Source organism: Pocillopora damicornis, chromosome 4 (genome assembly GCF_964200805.1).
Source record: "Pocillopora damicornis chromosome 4, jaPocDami1.2, whole genome shotgun sequence".
Taxonomy (NCBI): domain Eukaryota; kingdom Metazoa; phylum Cnidaria; class Anthozoa; order Scleractinia; family Pocilloporidae; genus Pocillopora; species Pocillopora damicornis.
In genome coordinates this window covers 127,442-140,765 of record NC_142673.1, presented here as the reverse complement: position 1 = coordinate 140,765, position 13,324 = coordinate 127,442, and the positions used below count along the sequence as shown (strand labels likewise).

At 40.7% G+C, this 13,324-nt stretch overlaps 1 protein-coding gene across 5 annotated transcripts in view; it reads left to right on the top strand.

Annotated features, from left to right (window-relative positions):
* The window catches only part of LOC113682286 (leucine-rich repeat serine/threonine-protein kinase 1), a 17,071-nt gene extending 3,747 nt beyond the window's left edge, over positions 1–13,324 (top strand). For 3 of the 5 annotated variants that reach the window (XM_089203022.1, XM_089203023.1, XM_027199443.2), the window contains 22 exons: positions 118–360; positions 503–735; positions 1,120–1,229; positions 1,432–1,535; positions 1,647–1,790; positions 1,882–2,052; positions 2,597–2,854; positions 3,050–3,209; positions 3,641–3,864; positions 3,948–4,097; positions 4,206–4,460; positions 4,626–4,764; positions 5,050–5,494; positions 5,765–5,966; positions 6,471–6,695; positions 7,093–7,317; positions 7,553–7,722; positions 8,057–8,220; positions 8,382–8,590; positions 8,769–8,912; positions 9,283–9,453; positions 9,741–13,324. In XM_089203022.1, coding sequence (XP_089059148.1) covers positions 118–360; positions 503–735; positions 1,120–1,229; positions 1,432–1,535; positions 1,647–1,790; positions 1,882–2,052; positions 2,597–2,854; positions 3,050–3,209; positions 3,641–3,864; positions 3,948–4,097; positions 4,206–4,460; positions 4,626–4,764; positions 5,050–5,494; positions 5,765–5,966; positions 6,471–6,695; positions 7,093–7,317; positions 7,553–7,722; positions 8,057–8,220; positions 8,382–8,590; positions 8,769–8,912; positions 9,283–9,453; positions 9,741–11,390 — 5,796 coding nt within the window. In that variant the 3' untranslated portion in view covers positions 11,391–13,324. Of the gene's footprint in view, positions 1–117; positions 361–502; positions 736–1,119; positions 1,230–1,431; positions 1,536–1,646; positions 1,791–1,881; positions 2,053–2,596; positions 2,855–3,049; positions 3,210–3,640; positions 3,865–3,947; positions 4,461–4,625; positions 4,765–5,049; positions 5,495–5,764; positions 5,967–6,470; positions 6,696–7,092; positions 7,318–7,552; positions 7,723–8,056; positions 8,221–8,381; positions 8,591–8,768; positions 8,913–9,282; positions 9,454–9,740 lie in introns of all 5 variants that reach the window. The other 2 variants (XM_089203021.1, XM_089203020.1) reach the window with 1 other exon arrangement.

Here is a 13,324-nt window from a genome sequence, read left to right as displayed (position 1 = left end):
ATGTTGTTGTCGTTTCACTGCTTATTCATTTGTTTATTAGAATTGATATGTACAGTTTCTGTTTGAGAATTGATATGTTAACTCATTGAATACGATTATTGTCTTCTTGGTTCAAAGGAAATCCTTGACCTTTCGCACAATAAGTTAACCAGTTTTTCCTGTAACATGGAAATGGTGTGGGGCACCTCTCTGAAGCGTCTCTATCTTTCAAGCAATCATCTGGGATCCATTTCTTGGAGCTTGTGTCAGTTGTCAGGACTTCAAGATCTAGACATGAGTCACAATAACATTCGAATGTTGCCAAAGCCAGAATTCTGGACATGCAGCACTTTGCATAAGCTAAACCTTTCCTTCAACAAGGTAAAACGGCTAAAATAAGTGAAAATTATTGTTGCTTTTCTGAGTGACGAACATCTGGAGGAAGGCGCTTCTCTTATTCTACCTGGCTGGCTGTGATCTGTGATCGATCTTAATTGAATGAATTTGATTTGACTCTCTACAGTTATCCGCCAAACCACTTGTCGAGTCACAGATGGGTTCTTCAACACTGAAGCGTTTCCAATTTTTCAAAGCCTCCAGCTCAGAAGATGGTCAAGAAACAAAGACTGACTGTGAATTTCCAACAGCACTATTTTCTCACATGCTAGAGACACTTTCTGTAAACGACAACAACTTGCATTCCTTACCCTTAAGTATCTGCGGATTGATGAGCCTCATCGAACTGGACTTAAGCAAGTAAGAATTATAGTAATGTTTCAGGGCAGAACTAAGTTACGATCTTATTCTCTCCCTCACCCATCTTATTCTCTCCCTCACCCATCTTATTCTCTCCCTCACCCATCTCTTTCTTGTCTTCTTCCCTTAATTACCCTTTATAATGTAATTACGGGTTGATTAGAGTGGTGTGTTGAGGTTTAATTCAAGTTGCCGCTGGGTGAAAGCGAGCAATTAAGGGCTCCAGTTATTGGCACGTATCTCCTTCCTTAGCCTCGTTTACAGCAACGAGAAGATAGCTGGAATCTAATTCGAAATGAATGATTGATAACTTTCACTCACATTCTCTCCAAAGGTAATGCTATTTTTTTACGTAATTTATTTTGTTGTTTTGTTTTCATGCAGTAACCCTGAACTGCGCACACTTCCTCCTGAACTTGGCAACTTACGCGATTGCTGGCAGCTCCGATTGAACAAACTAAATCTTTCAGGCATTCCTAAACACGTCAGACCTGGTAAGTGACCTTGGCGTTGACCTGGACCTCTAATGATGAATTTCAATTTAAAGACGGAAAATTTGCGTCGCGAGAGAGAGGAGGTGGGAAAAGGACGAAGTCACTTTACGATTGCTAAATTTTCTTTACTCGTTCTTCCTCTCTCCTGTCTTATGTGTCTGGGCGCTCATCCATAAATGCCGTTTGTCTCCGCTCTTTTCAGGTGAGATTGGTGTCCGACCAAAAGACACGCTGGCATACTTACGAGCAACTCTTCGGAAGTCTGTGCCGTATTACCGCATGAAACTGATGGTGGTAGGTTTACAGGTAAGAAGTACTTTCCCTCTTAGTTACGAATTATTATGGCCTAGGTTCTGGGTTTAATATTAAAGTCGTACAATCAACCTCCATTGATTACAATTACATCTACTTTTTAAGGGTCGAGGGAAGACAACTTTGCTGTCTGCTTTAAAAGGTCAAAAACTGCCACCTAACCTGTCCACTGTGGGAATTGTGATTGACGAATGGCAGGTTCAGATCGGGGCCAGTTCAAGGTTTTCATTACAGCGCTTCTTAACACAGGTTAGTAAATGAATCAAACATTTTCATTAGAATATTAGAACCTTAAGTTGAACTGAAATACTCTAGATTCTGACCTTTTTTCCTTTACCAGAGTGACGCTCCATTAATAACGTTCAGCACTTGGGATCTTGCGGGGCAAAATGTTTATTACGCGGCTCATCAAATGTTTTTGTCGCCTAATACTCTGTACCTGGCCGTGTGGAACGTGACACATGGAGAAGAAGGAGTGGAGAGTCTGAGACGTTGGCTTCTCAACATACAGGTGGTGATTTAAATGCTGTAGTCATTTTACTGGAACAAACCTGACTCGAATGTTTGTCAGGTCAGCTACGCACGCAGCATTAGTTATTCTTCATTTTCACCCATGGATTAGAAAGATTCACTGTTCAGGATAAATTACATGAGGAGCTTTACGATTGGGTGCGGCAGAAATACAACCAAAGTAACCACAATGATCAATCAGTGCAAAGTAAATGTCACAAGGCCCCAATGAGAACTAAAAAAAACAAGACAAGTAAAAAAACAACCTGATGCGTGGACATGGCTAAGTATAACGATTGGTTTTTGTTTTGGACGTGATTGGTTGAGAGAGTATCACGAATCTTTAAGGCCATTCTTAAAACAAAGGGAAGCGAATCCCACGCAATCCCGGATAACGTTCGCCTCTCAATTAAAAATTGCTCCAAGGTCGCCTATGATCGACGTGTTTCTTATACAAAGTGATAACCACATTGTCCAAAATGGTATACCTCCGGTGTCATGACATAACTAGGGTTCTGAAAAATTTCCCCTGTGCTTCCTTTCAGGCTCGTGCACCGTCTTCCGAAGTTTTGATTGTCGGAACACATCTGGACTTGCTTCCGAAGAAAAATCGACAAGACCGCGTGGATGCACTGAAGCAAAGCATCGGGCGGAAGTATTTGGACAACCAAGGATTTCCGAAGATTGTCGGCAATATTGTTGTGTCGCCGACGACTGGCGAGAACATTCCGGAGTTGAAAGAACTGATTTACAGCAAGGCGTTAAAAGTCAAGGATCATGGAGAAAACATCATTGGTCGAATGGTTATTAGTTTTTATTGTTTTCCTTTCCTATTTGATTTTCGAAACAGCCGTGATTTATGATGAGATAGACGGAACGTCAACATTGTTCTTCCTTTATTTCATTTGCCTCCTTCATCTTTGTTCAGCTTGAAAAAGTCAGAGTGCTAATCGGTTGATGACTTAATTGTTTCTTACTTCTCTCTGAATTCTCTTCAGGTACCACAAAGTTACATCGACCTCCAACAAGCTGTTATACAAGAGGCTGAGCGCCGGAGAACCACAGGCGAACCACCCTTACTCTTGGAAGATGAAATCTTGCAACTCGCCAAGTGCAGTCCACAGAATGACATCTTAGATACTGAGGAGCTAACACTAGGTAAGTGAGCTTCCATCATCGAACACGACTACAAGTGTCACTGGCGTTATCTCACCACTGATATCTGGGAATGAAGGTGATTTTTGTTGTTGTTGTTTGTTCAGACCTCGGGTTCGTTGTCGCGTTTCGGATTAACTTTGCATGTTTTTTTGCTACAGTTTATGGTAATGGGTAAGAATTACCGTCATGAGGATAAGAAACCTTTCGCGAACTTCTTGAGATCTCTCTGACGTGGTTCACGTCTTAGCGTTTTCGGAGAAACAAACGAACAATAATAATAATAATAATATAAAAACAGAAACAGACGTCCGAGAGATGCAATATCAAAATTCAGTTAACTACATGCCTATCCACCAGTAACTTGTGAGCTGAACGTATTGTGGTATTTAAAAAAAACTAATTTTTCCTGGGCGTATTCCGTCTTCTCTTAGCTACCAGATTCTTACACGAGAATGGTGTGTTACTTCACTACAATGATCAGCTGCGGGGCCTCAATCATCTTTACTTTATTGACCCTGCTTGGGTCTGTGATCTTATTGCGACTCTTGTCACCGTCCGAGAGAGAAATCCTTTTATTGTTAACGGTGTCATGAAGAAGAAGGATTTGCAGTTGGTGTTGAGAGACCCCAAATTCCCCCAAAATTTTATACTACAGGTGAGCCTTAAAGTCATATTTTGTACAACACTGACCGATCAGCCGTCTGATGGATTTATTGACTGAATAATTACTTGTTTCAGTATCTGCAACTAATGGAGCGTTTCGAGATTGCTCTCTCTATAAACGAGGAACAGCTTTTAATTCCTTCAATGCTACCAAAAGAGAAACCAGGACTGCAGCTTCACAAGCTTCAGAAGTTGATGGCCAAGAGAAAAAAGTCAAACGAACAGGTGTGGCTAAATTACTCACGTTCCTCACCTTCACAGTACTTGAACTTGAGTAAAAGTATGCACTCTTATAATATTTCTGACTTACTATTGTATGTTACTGATCAACAGGGCAGATTTTCCAGTAGTCGTGGCATCAGCTCACTAGACAATTCAAACATCAACACAGTGTGTAGGAATTACCAGATGGCCTACACGCCGAGTGGGTTCTGGAGCCGACTCATTACCAGGCTTATTGTGTCCGTTCAAAGATGGCGGACTATTGAGCAAATAAAGGAAGAAAGCTATTCTTTGGTTTACTGGCGGGAGGGGATTGGTGTCGTGTATGAGGGAGGTTACTTCAAGGTGGAATCATACCAAGAATTGGTGCGTGACTTTTTGTATCGTACGATCCTTGTGTTACATGACTCTTCTTTTCTGTGACCCTTAAGTGTTGCATTGATTGCTATTAAAAAAAGTCAGTTCACGTTACATGATGTTTTTGTTTGCCTTTGAAACTAACTATTTTTGACTCTGTATTTCTTCTTCAAGATCCCTGTAAATCAAGGAAAGGCCATCTTCCAAGAAATCAATGGTGTCGCTATCACTGTATGGTCAGAACAGCGAGACTTTGCTGCTATTGGATTCATTGTCGATCAGATTGACGCTCTCATTTCGGAATGGTATCCGGGTAAATGAAAATACTGAAGCTATTTGCTTTGGGTTAGCAATCACAATCCCTGTGAAAAATAAGTTATTTTTTGAGAATCGATACAGAAGCAATTCTAAAAAGAAAACAAAAGAAACCCGTGAAATAGTCGGAAAAATATTGTAAGCCCAGCTCGTTTAGAGAAAAAATAACTTCACCTAGTTATCAGTGTAGCTGTGGCTGGTTTGCTCTGAGAGTTAATTTGGTTGAGCCTCTTTTGTTAAATACCCACAGTCGATATCTCACCTTTAAAATAATTGGTTGTAGGTCTCGACGAGACTGACATGTATGGGTTGCCATTGGTCCGTCGTTTAATTCCGTGTCCGCTTTGTATCAACTGGATGACTCACCGCAAATCAATGAAACGATCTGTTTCTATGGAGTTTCCATCCACTCTTCCCTCTAATTTTCTTATGTTGCAAACTCTTCATCCGCACAATTTCACTCTGACGGAATGCGCAGCAACTGCGATGCGTTTTTCAACTATCAGCTGTCCTTCCCATCCGGATAGAGTGGTGTCCATATCGCTTCTTATCCCGGACTTGTTAATGGCAGACCTACCCCGGCAGTTACTTGTGGATCAAACTCAATTCAAGTTCGACCCGCGAGAATCACATAAGATTGGCGGTGGTGGCTCTGGTGAAGTGTATCGTGGATCATATCGAAACGAGACTGTGGCGGTGAAAATATTCCACTCTATAGGCCAAACTGGGTAAATGTTTGAGAAATTCAAATTTAACTTTTCTGTTATGCTCTTCTTATGAGTTGAGTTGTTAACGATCATGTTCATGTGCTTGATGCGTGTCGAAGGATTTTACAACTAACTGGTGTTCAGACATCATGGTTTGGGCTTCTGTGACTAAGGACTCAGGCACTTTATCATTACACGTTTGGAATACATATTATCCTAAATATTATTCATTAGAAGTGGTAAATCCCTTGCGTGACATTTATGGTTTCTTTGACTCTTCCCGATGTGCAGCTCTCTCCTTGACAGCGGACTTGGAAACACTGGGCCCTCTCCTGGATCCAGGACTTTAAGTGGATCCTGTTATAGGTCCCATGTGAGTGAGGGCTCAAGTGGCCGGAGATCTGATGTGTACACTGCCAACACTGAACGTGACATGGAGGAGGAACTGGAAAGGACTAAGGTTGTCAAAGCTTTCTGGGACTTACGTCAAGAGGTAATAATAAAGCAACATAATATCAGTTTCTAATCTTTTGTAATAAAAGTAACTAACAGTGTCATATTTTTCTTTACCCTGCCCTACGCCACCCTAATCCCCTCGTTTCACTCCCAAGAGCTTTTCATTTGCATTACAGACTACACATCACTAACGGGTCGCTTATTTGCAAGTAAACGCTCGAGAAGTTGTTGCTCTCACATACCACCATTGTTTCTTAGTTTTATAACACACCCGGTAAGAACCTCCAGCCCTTCTTCAATCTCCCTCCACAAAACCAATAATAATGAATAAATGACAGAGATGGGCATTATTCATAAGAAACTAAGTTCAGCCATATTCCCCAAATATGCGGCAGATAGCAAATGATTCAAGAGTATTAAGATGTTCTTCGAACAGTTAATTTTACTTATTTTCGTAATGAATTAGGTTGTTAATTTGCTTTAGTTGATAATTTTGAAATTGTTAGAGTAGCAAGGATTTTCTTTGTGATCGTGTTTTTAGGTAGCAGTCCTTTGCCGATTGAATCATCCATGTGTTGTCAGACTTGTTGCTGTTTCTCTGCGTCCACTATGCTTTGTTTTGGAGCTCGCCCCTTTTGGTAGTTTAGCTACAGTCCTTGACGAGCTCTCATCAAAGCGTGAAGCTCGAGAGAACGAAGGCAGCCAAGTTTCCAGGAGCAGGGAGTCAATTCTTGGGCGTGAATTATCCTATAACATCGCTTTTCAGGTATCTGTCACGTGTAGAGAAATAACAGACGCCTTAGAGGATTACCTTGGAAGTAGAAGGTGTCTAAAGGTACCTCCAAGGTTTAGCTTTAGGATTGTGACGATGTTGACACGTGATTGCTTCTTTCTCGTAAGTTTTCTTACGTATGCGGTGACTTGAAACCGTTTGCTACCATAAACCGCTTACTTCCTTCCTTAGACAGGAAAACAAACAGACAGCCAACAAACAAACAAACAAGAGTTGACCTGTAGCAAGTACGAAAGTCAGAACCCCTCAACAGGCATCCGTGTGTTGCCTCTTGTTTGCTTTTGCTCTTGCTTTCGCACCAAAGCTCAAAAGAAAAAGACAGCATGTTTGCAATTCCTTTCAACGCTTTTAATTCTTTTTATCGCCTCAGGTCGCCAGTGCCCTTTGGTATCTCCACGACTGTAACATTATCTATCGAGATCTGAAAGCCGACAATGTTTTAGTTTGGTCCATGGATGAGTCCGCTTTATTGAACGTCAAACTATCTGACTACGGAATCTCGTGTTTCGCCACACCTCAAGGAGTTGCTGGAGAGGAAGGGACTCCAGGATATCAGGCTCCGGAAATTCGCACTGGAGTCGGTTACGATGAAAAGGTAATGAAATCACAGACTTAGTGATAAAAGCAGAAAGGTTAAGCGATATTGTGCTACCTACAAGTAAAATTGTCAAAGTGCATTAGTTACGAGCATCTGAGCGCGGAATCTGAAGGGCCGAGGTTTCGATTCCTCATGAGGACTCAGAATTTTTTCTTTGTCCCACGCTCGTGACAAGACGAAAAAACATCTTTCTTTAATGCATCAGTTATGTTTCCTCTTTTTTTTGTTCCAGGTGGATATTTTCTCCTTTGCAATTTTTCTGTTTGAGCTGCTGACAGGATGTCGTCCTTTTAGTGATTATCGCAATGTCGTGGACATCAAGAAAGCGATTCGACGAGGGGTGCGGCCTTCACCTCAGCTTGAATTAGATTCACAATTACCAAGATTAGAACGGCTAATGAGGTAAGAATTTGTCAATGATATACCTCTGCTTCACACACTTAATACCCTTGTAAGATTGTCCACGGAAATTCAGTTTATTGGTAGTGCAAGGCTTCTTTGGGATAATGAAACCACCTCACAGGAGAAGGAAGGCGGGAAAAACTATAACTGAATGAGTTACCCACCGCAAGAAGATATTAAGTACTTTTTCTGAATGTGGTGATGCATGTAAAACTATTATAGAGGGTTTGGATCATGTGGGTCAACGCTTAATTAAATCCCATTCACACGTAATTCTCATTCCCACTTTACCTTGTAACTTGCATCATAACTTATGTTGCTTTGCATTCTGTAGATCATGCTGGCATCAGTTGCCAGAGAAGCGTCCTCCTGCAAGCGAAATTTTAAAAGAGATGGAAGATCCAGCTTTCTTATGTCAGTGTCGACTGTTACCAGCCACTGATGAAAACTTGTTGGAGAAAGTTACAGCAATTTATGCCTTATCAAATGTTGCTTCTGGTAAGACTCGACGGCTTATCGCCATTGGATCATTTGGTATAAGTGCGCGTGTTGCTTGTGTCTTTATTATCTCTCTCGTTCATTTGGGTCTTTTCCATCCGTAAAAGATGTCGACTTTGCTCATGTACTCGTCAACTTATGTTACCTGCGCACTCTTGCAGGCAATCCCAAGGTCCCTGAGGCTATGGAGGGTTCTTCAACTGAGATCGCTTCGAACTTTATTCTGATTTGGAGTCGTGAACGAAATGATCGGTACTACAGTATAATCAACTGTGAGACAGGAGTGTTCCATACACAAGGACAAAACTGTGAGGGACATAGAGTGCTTTGCATGACGAGAGTTGAAAATCGAACTTGGCTTGGCACGGAGGTAAATAAATTTTGTTATTAATCGCAAACAAGCTGAAAAGAAAAAACTTCTTCCTTGCAGTACTCAGGAGTGGATATGATTAATTTCGAAACTGAGAGAAAAAAATTGTTCTAGTGTTGCTTTTAGTTTATTTTTAATGTCTATAAGAGTGTAAATCTGACAGGGACCATTTTTGTAGGGGTGCACTATAGAGGTGTTCGGACGGACGTCCTGGCGTAATCCCTCAATTCTGTGGTCGTATACCACTAAGGCTCCAGTTCTTGCGCTGTTGACGGAGTATTTTCCTACAGATGAGGACCTTCCTGAAAAGGCAGAGCTTGAGGTATAGCTACAATGTTTTTTGTGTAATATTGTCACTATGATATAGTTGCCATGGTTTTGTGTTTTGTATTCGTACATTTGTATGTCGCAGCCAGCGTTAAATTCTCTTCCAAGGGAGCTTCCTCATTATGCACTAGTGGTGTTTAAAATGGTTCCCTTCGAAGCTACATAGAGAAATGGACACAAAGGCAACTGAAGTAACCTCGCTAAAATGTAACAATTCCAGTACCTTTCAAAGGTGAATGGGAAAAAATACCTTTGGACGGAATTTGGCCTGGATCAAACACTTCCATTTAGTTTTTTAACTTCCAAGATTAGAGTATCTTGAACTTCACATTTAATTGAGGTTTCTGTCTTTTTTCCATTGATAGAGTGGCACAAGAGTTAAAAGTGTATTTGCTTCTCTTGCCAATGGTACCCTGATAGTGTTCACTCCTAAAACTAGATTAGCACGAAGATTTTCGCATGCTGATGTCACTCTAGAAACGAAAGGCGAGGATGAACGGTTGAAAAAGGAAAGTGACAAGTGGTCTAACTTTCAGGTTTGTTGTGTATGTTGTCGTTTTTTTCAGTTGCGAGAAATACTAAAGGAGAAAGACTTTACCCTTTGTGACAGTTGAAATGAGAGATTGAAACAGTTTATTGTTAACGATTGCACGTTATATTGCGAACATGGTATTACACATAAGTTCACAACATGTACACGTCTAACGACAATGGATTATTCTTGGTCAAAATTCATTTACTTCTCAGCCGAAGACCATTCTGGTGGCACTAACAGGTTGTGGGTTACTCTTTAGTGATACATAGCTGTGTTCACTTATTGTAGGTTGTTAACCTTGGTCAGTCTGGTATGCCCACCAAATGTATGGTTCTCGTATTCAATAATAAAGAACTGTGGGTTGGATGCGGCAACAAGATTGTGATAGTGGATACCAACACCTTGGTCATTCTGGACGAGATTGCGGTGTACCAAACGCAAAGGACGCATGTCCGGATCATGGTAACGGACGGAACACGTGTTTGGTGCGCGGACAGGAGGTCATCGAAAATTTTACAATGGGAAGTTAGCAGTCGTCAGCTGACCAATATTTTTGACTGTGATGTTAACAGTCCAGTTGGAAAAGTTTTAGACACAAACATAGTAGAGTCCCGCCGTTTCACTTCAAGAAAAGGTAATGATGAACGCTCTTCCCGTCGTGACAGAACAGTCAGTGACCCACCTGATATGTGCGAGCCCTCTTTCACTGAATCGATGTTTAAAGAGGCGATGGATCGTAGTATCAATGAAGAAGGCGACGAAACAAACTCTTTGCGTAAAGAGGATTCACTTCCTCGTCGAATTGGTTCTGACTTTGGTCGAAATACAACAGAAAATGATCGTCATGAGGATTCTAGAAATATGGATTCGAAACAGGTTCAGGCATTTTCCCGTTCTCTGTCCCTACCAGCGGAAACCGTCTCCGATGAGGGTGGAATTTCTTCTTTTTGTAGCGCAGATACAACGAAAAGTATCATAGTTCTTGCTCAGGCTAGCAGTACCCCGCAGGAGTCTCACGCTCAAACCGAAGATTTTCAAACAAACGAAGATTCTTCCGAAAATGTTCCAACTTTAATCGAAAAAACAGCGGCAATCGATAATATTCGAAACTCCGGCGAGGAAGTCATAGAATCGAGATGCGACGCTACTTCCAATCATGGCAAAAGTGATGCATTATCTATGACATTATCAGTTGAAACTATTCCTGAAATTACAATTGAAGCCCAGAGACAGACAGGAGACAACAATGTTGAAGATGAAAAAGAGACCGAAACAGTAACCAGAGAAGCTGTCGACAAAAGGGAAGGTGCAGATTTTGAGCTCGTTGACCGCGAAGAAACTCGTCAAGCTTTCATCGAAGGTGCACGAAAAAGTTTAGGCTCTGAAAGCTCGATATCCCGTCCATGTGCTTCTATGACGTCGTTAAGGCAGCCTTTCAATTCACCTTCTCGAACTCCCTCGCTTATGAGTTCAACCAGGAGAAAATCTCAACGGCGACAGGAGAAAGATGAAGGCAACAAGTCACCACTTAGTAAACCGTGGGCAGCGAGACCTAGGATACGAATACTTGCTGGCACAATTAATCGTGTGACAGCACTTTCGTTAGTGAATGGCACGTTGTGGATTGGACGAGGAGTTGGTGACGTGCTAACACTGAACGTCAACTCATTTAATGATGATGTTCCTTTGGGTCTTGTGTTCGCTCAACTCGAGAGTGACAATCTTCTAGGTTACGAAAATGGTCAAGTGGATGAAATTGTCAGCAGTGGCATGGACAAGGTGGTCTGTTTGCGTCGGCTGGAGACTCCAAGAGGTAGCGTGAATACTACAGAACGCGGTTTGGAGCGCTATCAGTTGGTCCTGTGGGAGGCCTGGGGAGACACGGAGTTTAGAAAATTTAATTCGCGGCTGGAGGAGTTTAACTCCTTGATTCCGTAATCAATGCTACTATGTTATAGCATGTTACTATGTTATAGCATGTTACTATGTTATAGCATGTTATTATGTTGCCACAAAATCCTTTAAGAGAGTTTCTTTGCATGACTATTCCTCGTGTTCGTACTATATTTACTTCCCCTTCTGCAAAAGTTCGAAGGAAACTAATTTGACAACACCACTTAATAATTCCTATGTTATACTTATACTGAAAATGATACGTATGATAATTATATTGATGACAAGAGGGAGATGAGAGATTTTTCTAAACAAAAAGGGCTTAAAAGTCCGTTAAAAAGAGGAAAATGATGACTTTTTATGTACGAGTTCCTAATGTACACACTACAACGTTTATCTCTCTCTGACTACAACCGTGCAAGTTGTTCATGACAGTACCAACGGTCACGTGTGTTACCATGTTTCGAGGACTTAAAAGTAATGAAATTGGTTGGCTTTTACTCCCATTTTAGTTAGCATTGTAATTTCTAAGTTGTGAGCCATTAGTTTGATTTAATGCGACGTTAGCGTTATTGTTGGTTTTCAGTGTCACGCCATTCAAAATAGATCAAAATAAAAAATAAAAACCGTTCAATCGATTTAGTCTAGAATCTGGAAATAGAAAGAAGCTAGATATGTAACGACTCTCGCCAAGATTCAGGTCACAGCAATTTTTCTTACGGAAGATATGAGGAGAAACGTTTTTCCCAAATTTATAGAGATTTGTATGGAGCCGCCATGCTGGTGCCCACCTAGATGGGCACCAACATGGCGGCCGGAAACCAGCAGAAACATCTGTCACTGAGTTTTGCTACAAAAGCGTGAATTTATCTCTCTAAGAACTCATAAACGTAACAATAATACTTTATTCTAATACAAGAACTGTTCAGATAGCTGAATTTCCCTAAATAAGTCACCTTTTAAACCAACATAACAGCTCTCTCGCTCGTCATGTAAAGGCCACGTCACGCAAAAGCTTAGAAATTCAAGAGTAGTCTATCACTAAACCAAGAACCCATTTGGAGTGAAAATTTGTCTGAATATTAGTTTTTAGCTGCTCTAATACATCATGAAAGTAAAATCTCAGGAGGATCAATAGTTCTGAAGTCTGAAATTTAGTGACGTCACGTGAAAACCAGCAATTTATAGTACAGAATACACAAGATTGTTAAAAACTAGTTTTATTTAGTCAAGCAATTTTACAAGAAGTAGTAATTTTGAAGATTCGAAATGTATTGCTCGACGGGTAATTGTATTTTAGACTATTAGTATTTAATTTGAGCTGGTTTTGGTTTTTCTAGAACAATTTTTATCGAACGAATGAATTCTTCGAAGTGTTTAGCGTTTGTTTTGTGATTGGTTGTTGCTTAGCGTAGCTGCAGTGTGTGGCTATAAAACAAGACGAGATGTCTGAGAGAATCTACCGCATAATCACATATTTCTAATAGTGGGAAATTTGTGGGGACAAATTTGGTTTCAACGAATATTTTAAGTCTTCAATGATTGCCATCCCTAGCCTAGATCTTTGAATTGCTTGTTTAAAAAAAAATGAACTTAAGAGTAACATTATAGATTTGATACCTGTTGGATTTCATCTCGTGATTTTTGTTGTATTCAAACTCAAAATATCAGTCACGTTACGTAGTGTTTCGTCAGCACATTTGTCAGCACTTTGAGACGATACCAACAAGCTCAAAATTTACTCTAATGGTAGCTTGATGCGTACTAACCCAGTAGTCTCCAGGCTTTTAACTGCTCTCCTTCATCAGTAATTACACAAAGCCAACTTAGATGTGAAGGATAAAAATCTAGATGGCCAATCCAAAAGACAGACGTAAAGTGAGACTAAATTTGCTGGCTAACAGTTGGAGAGAGTCTAAATCGTGTCTAAGACGTGTGCAATAGCTGAGACCTTATTAAAATTACTGTTTTCTGACCAA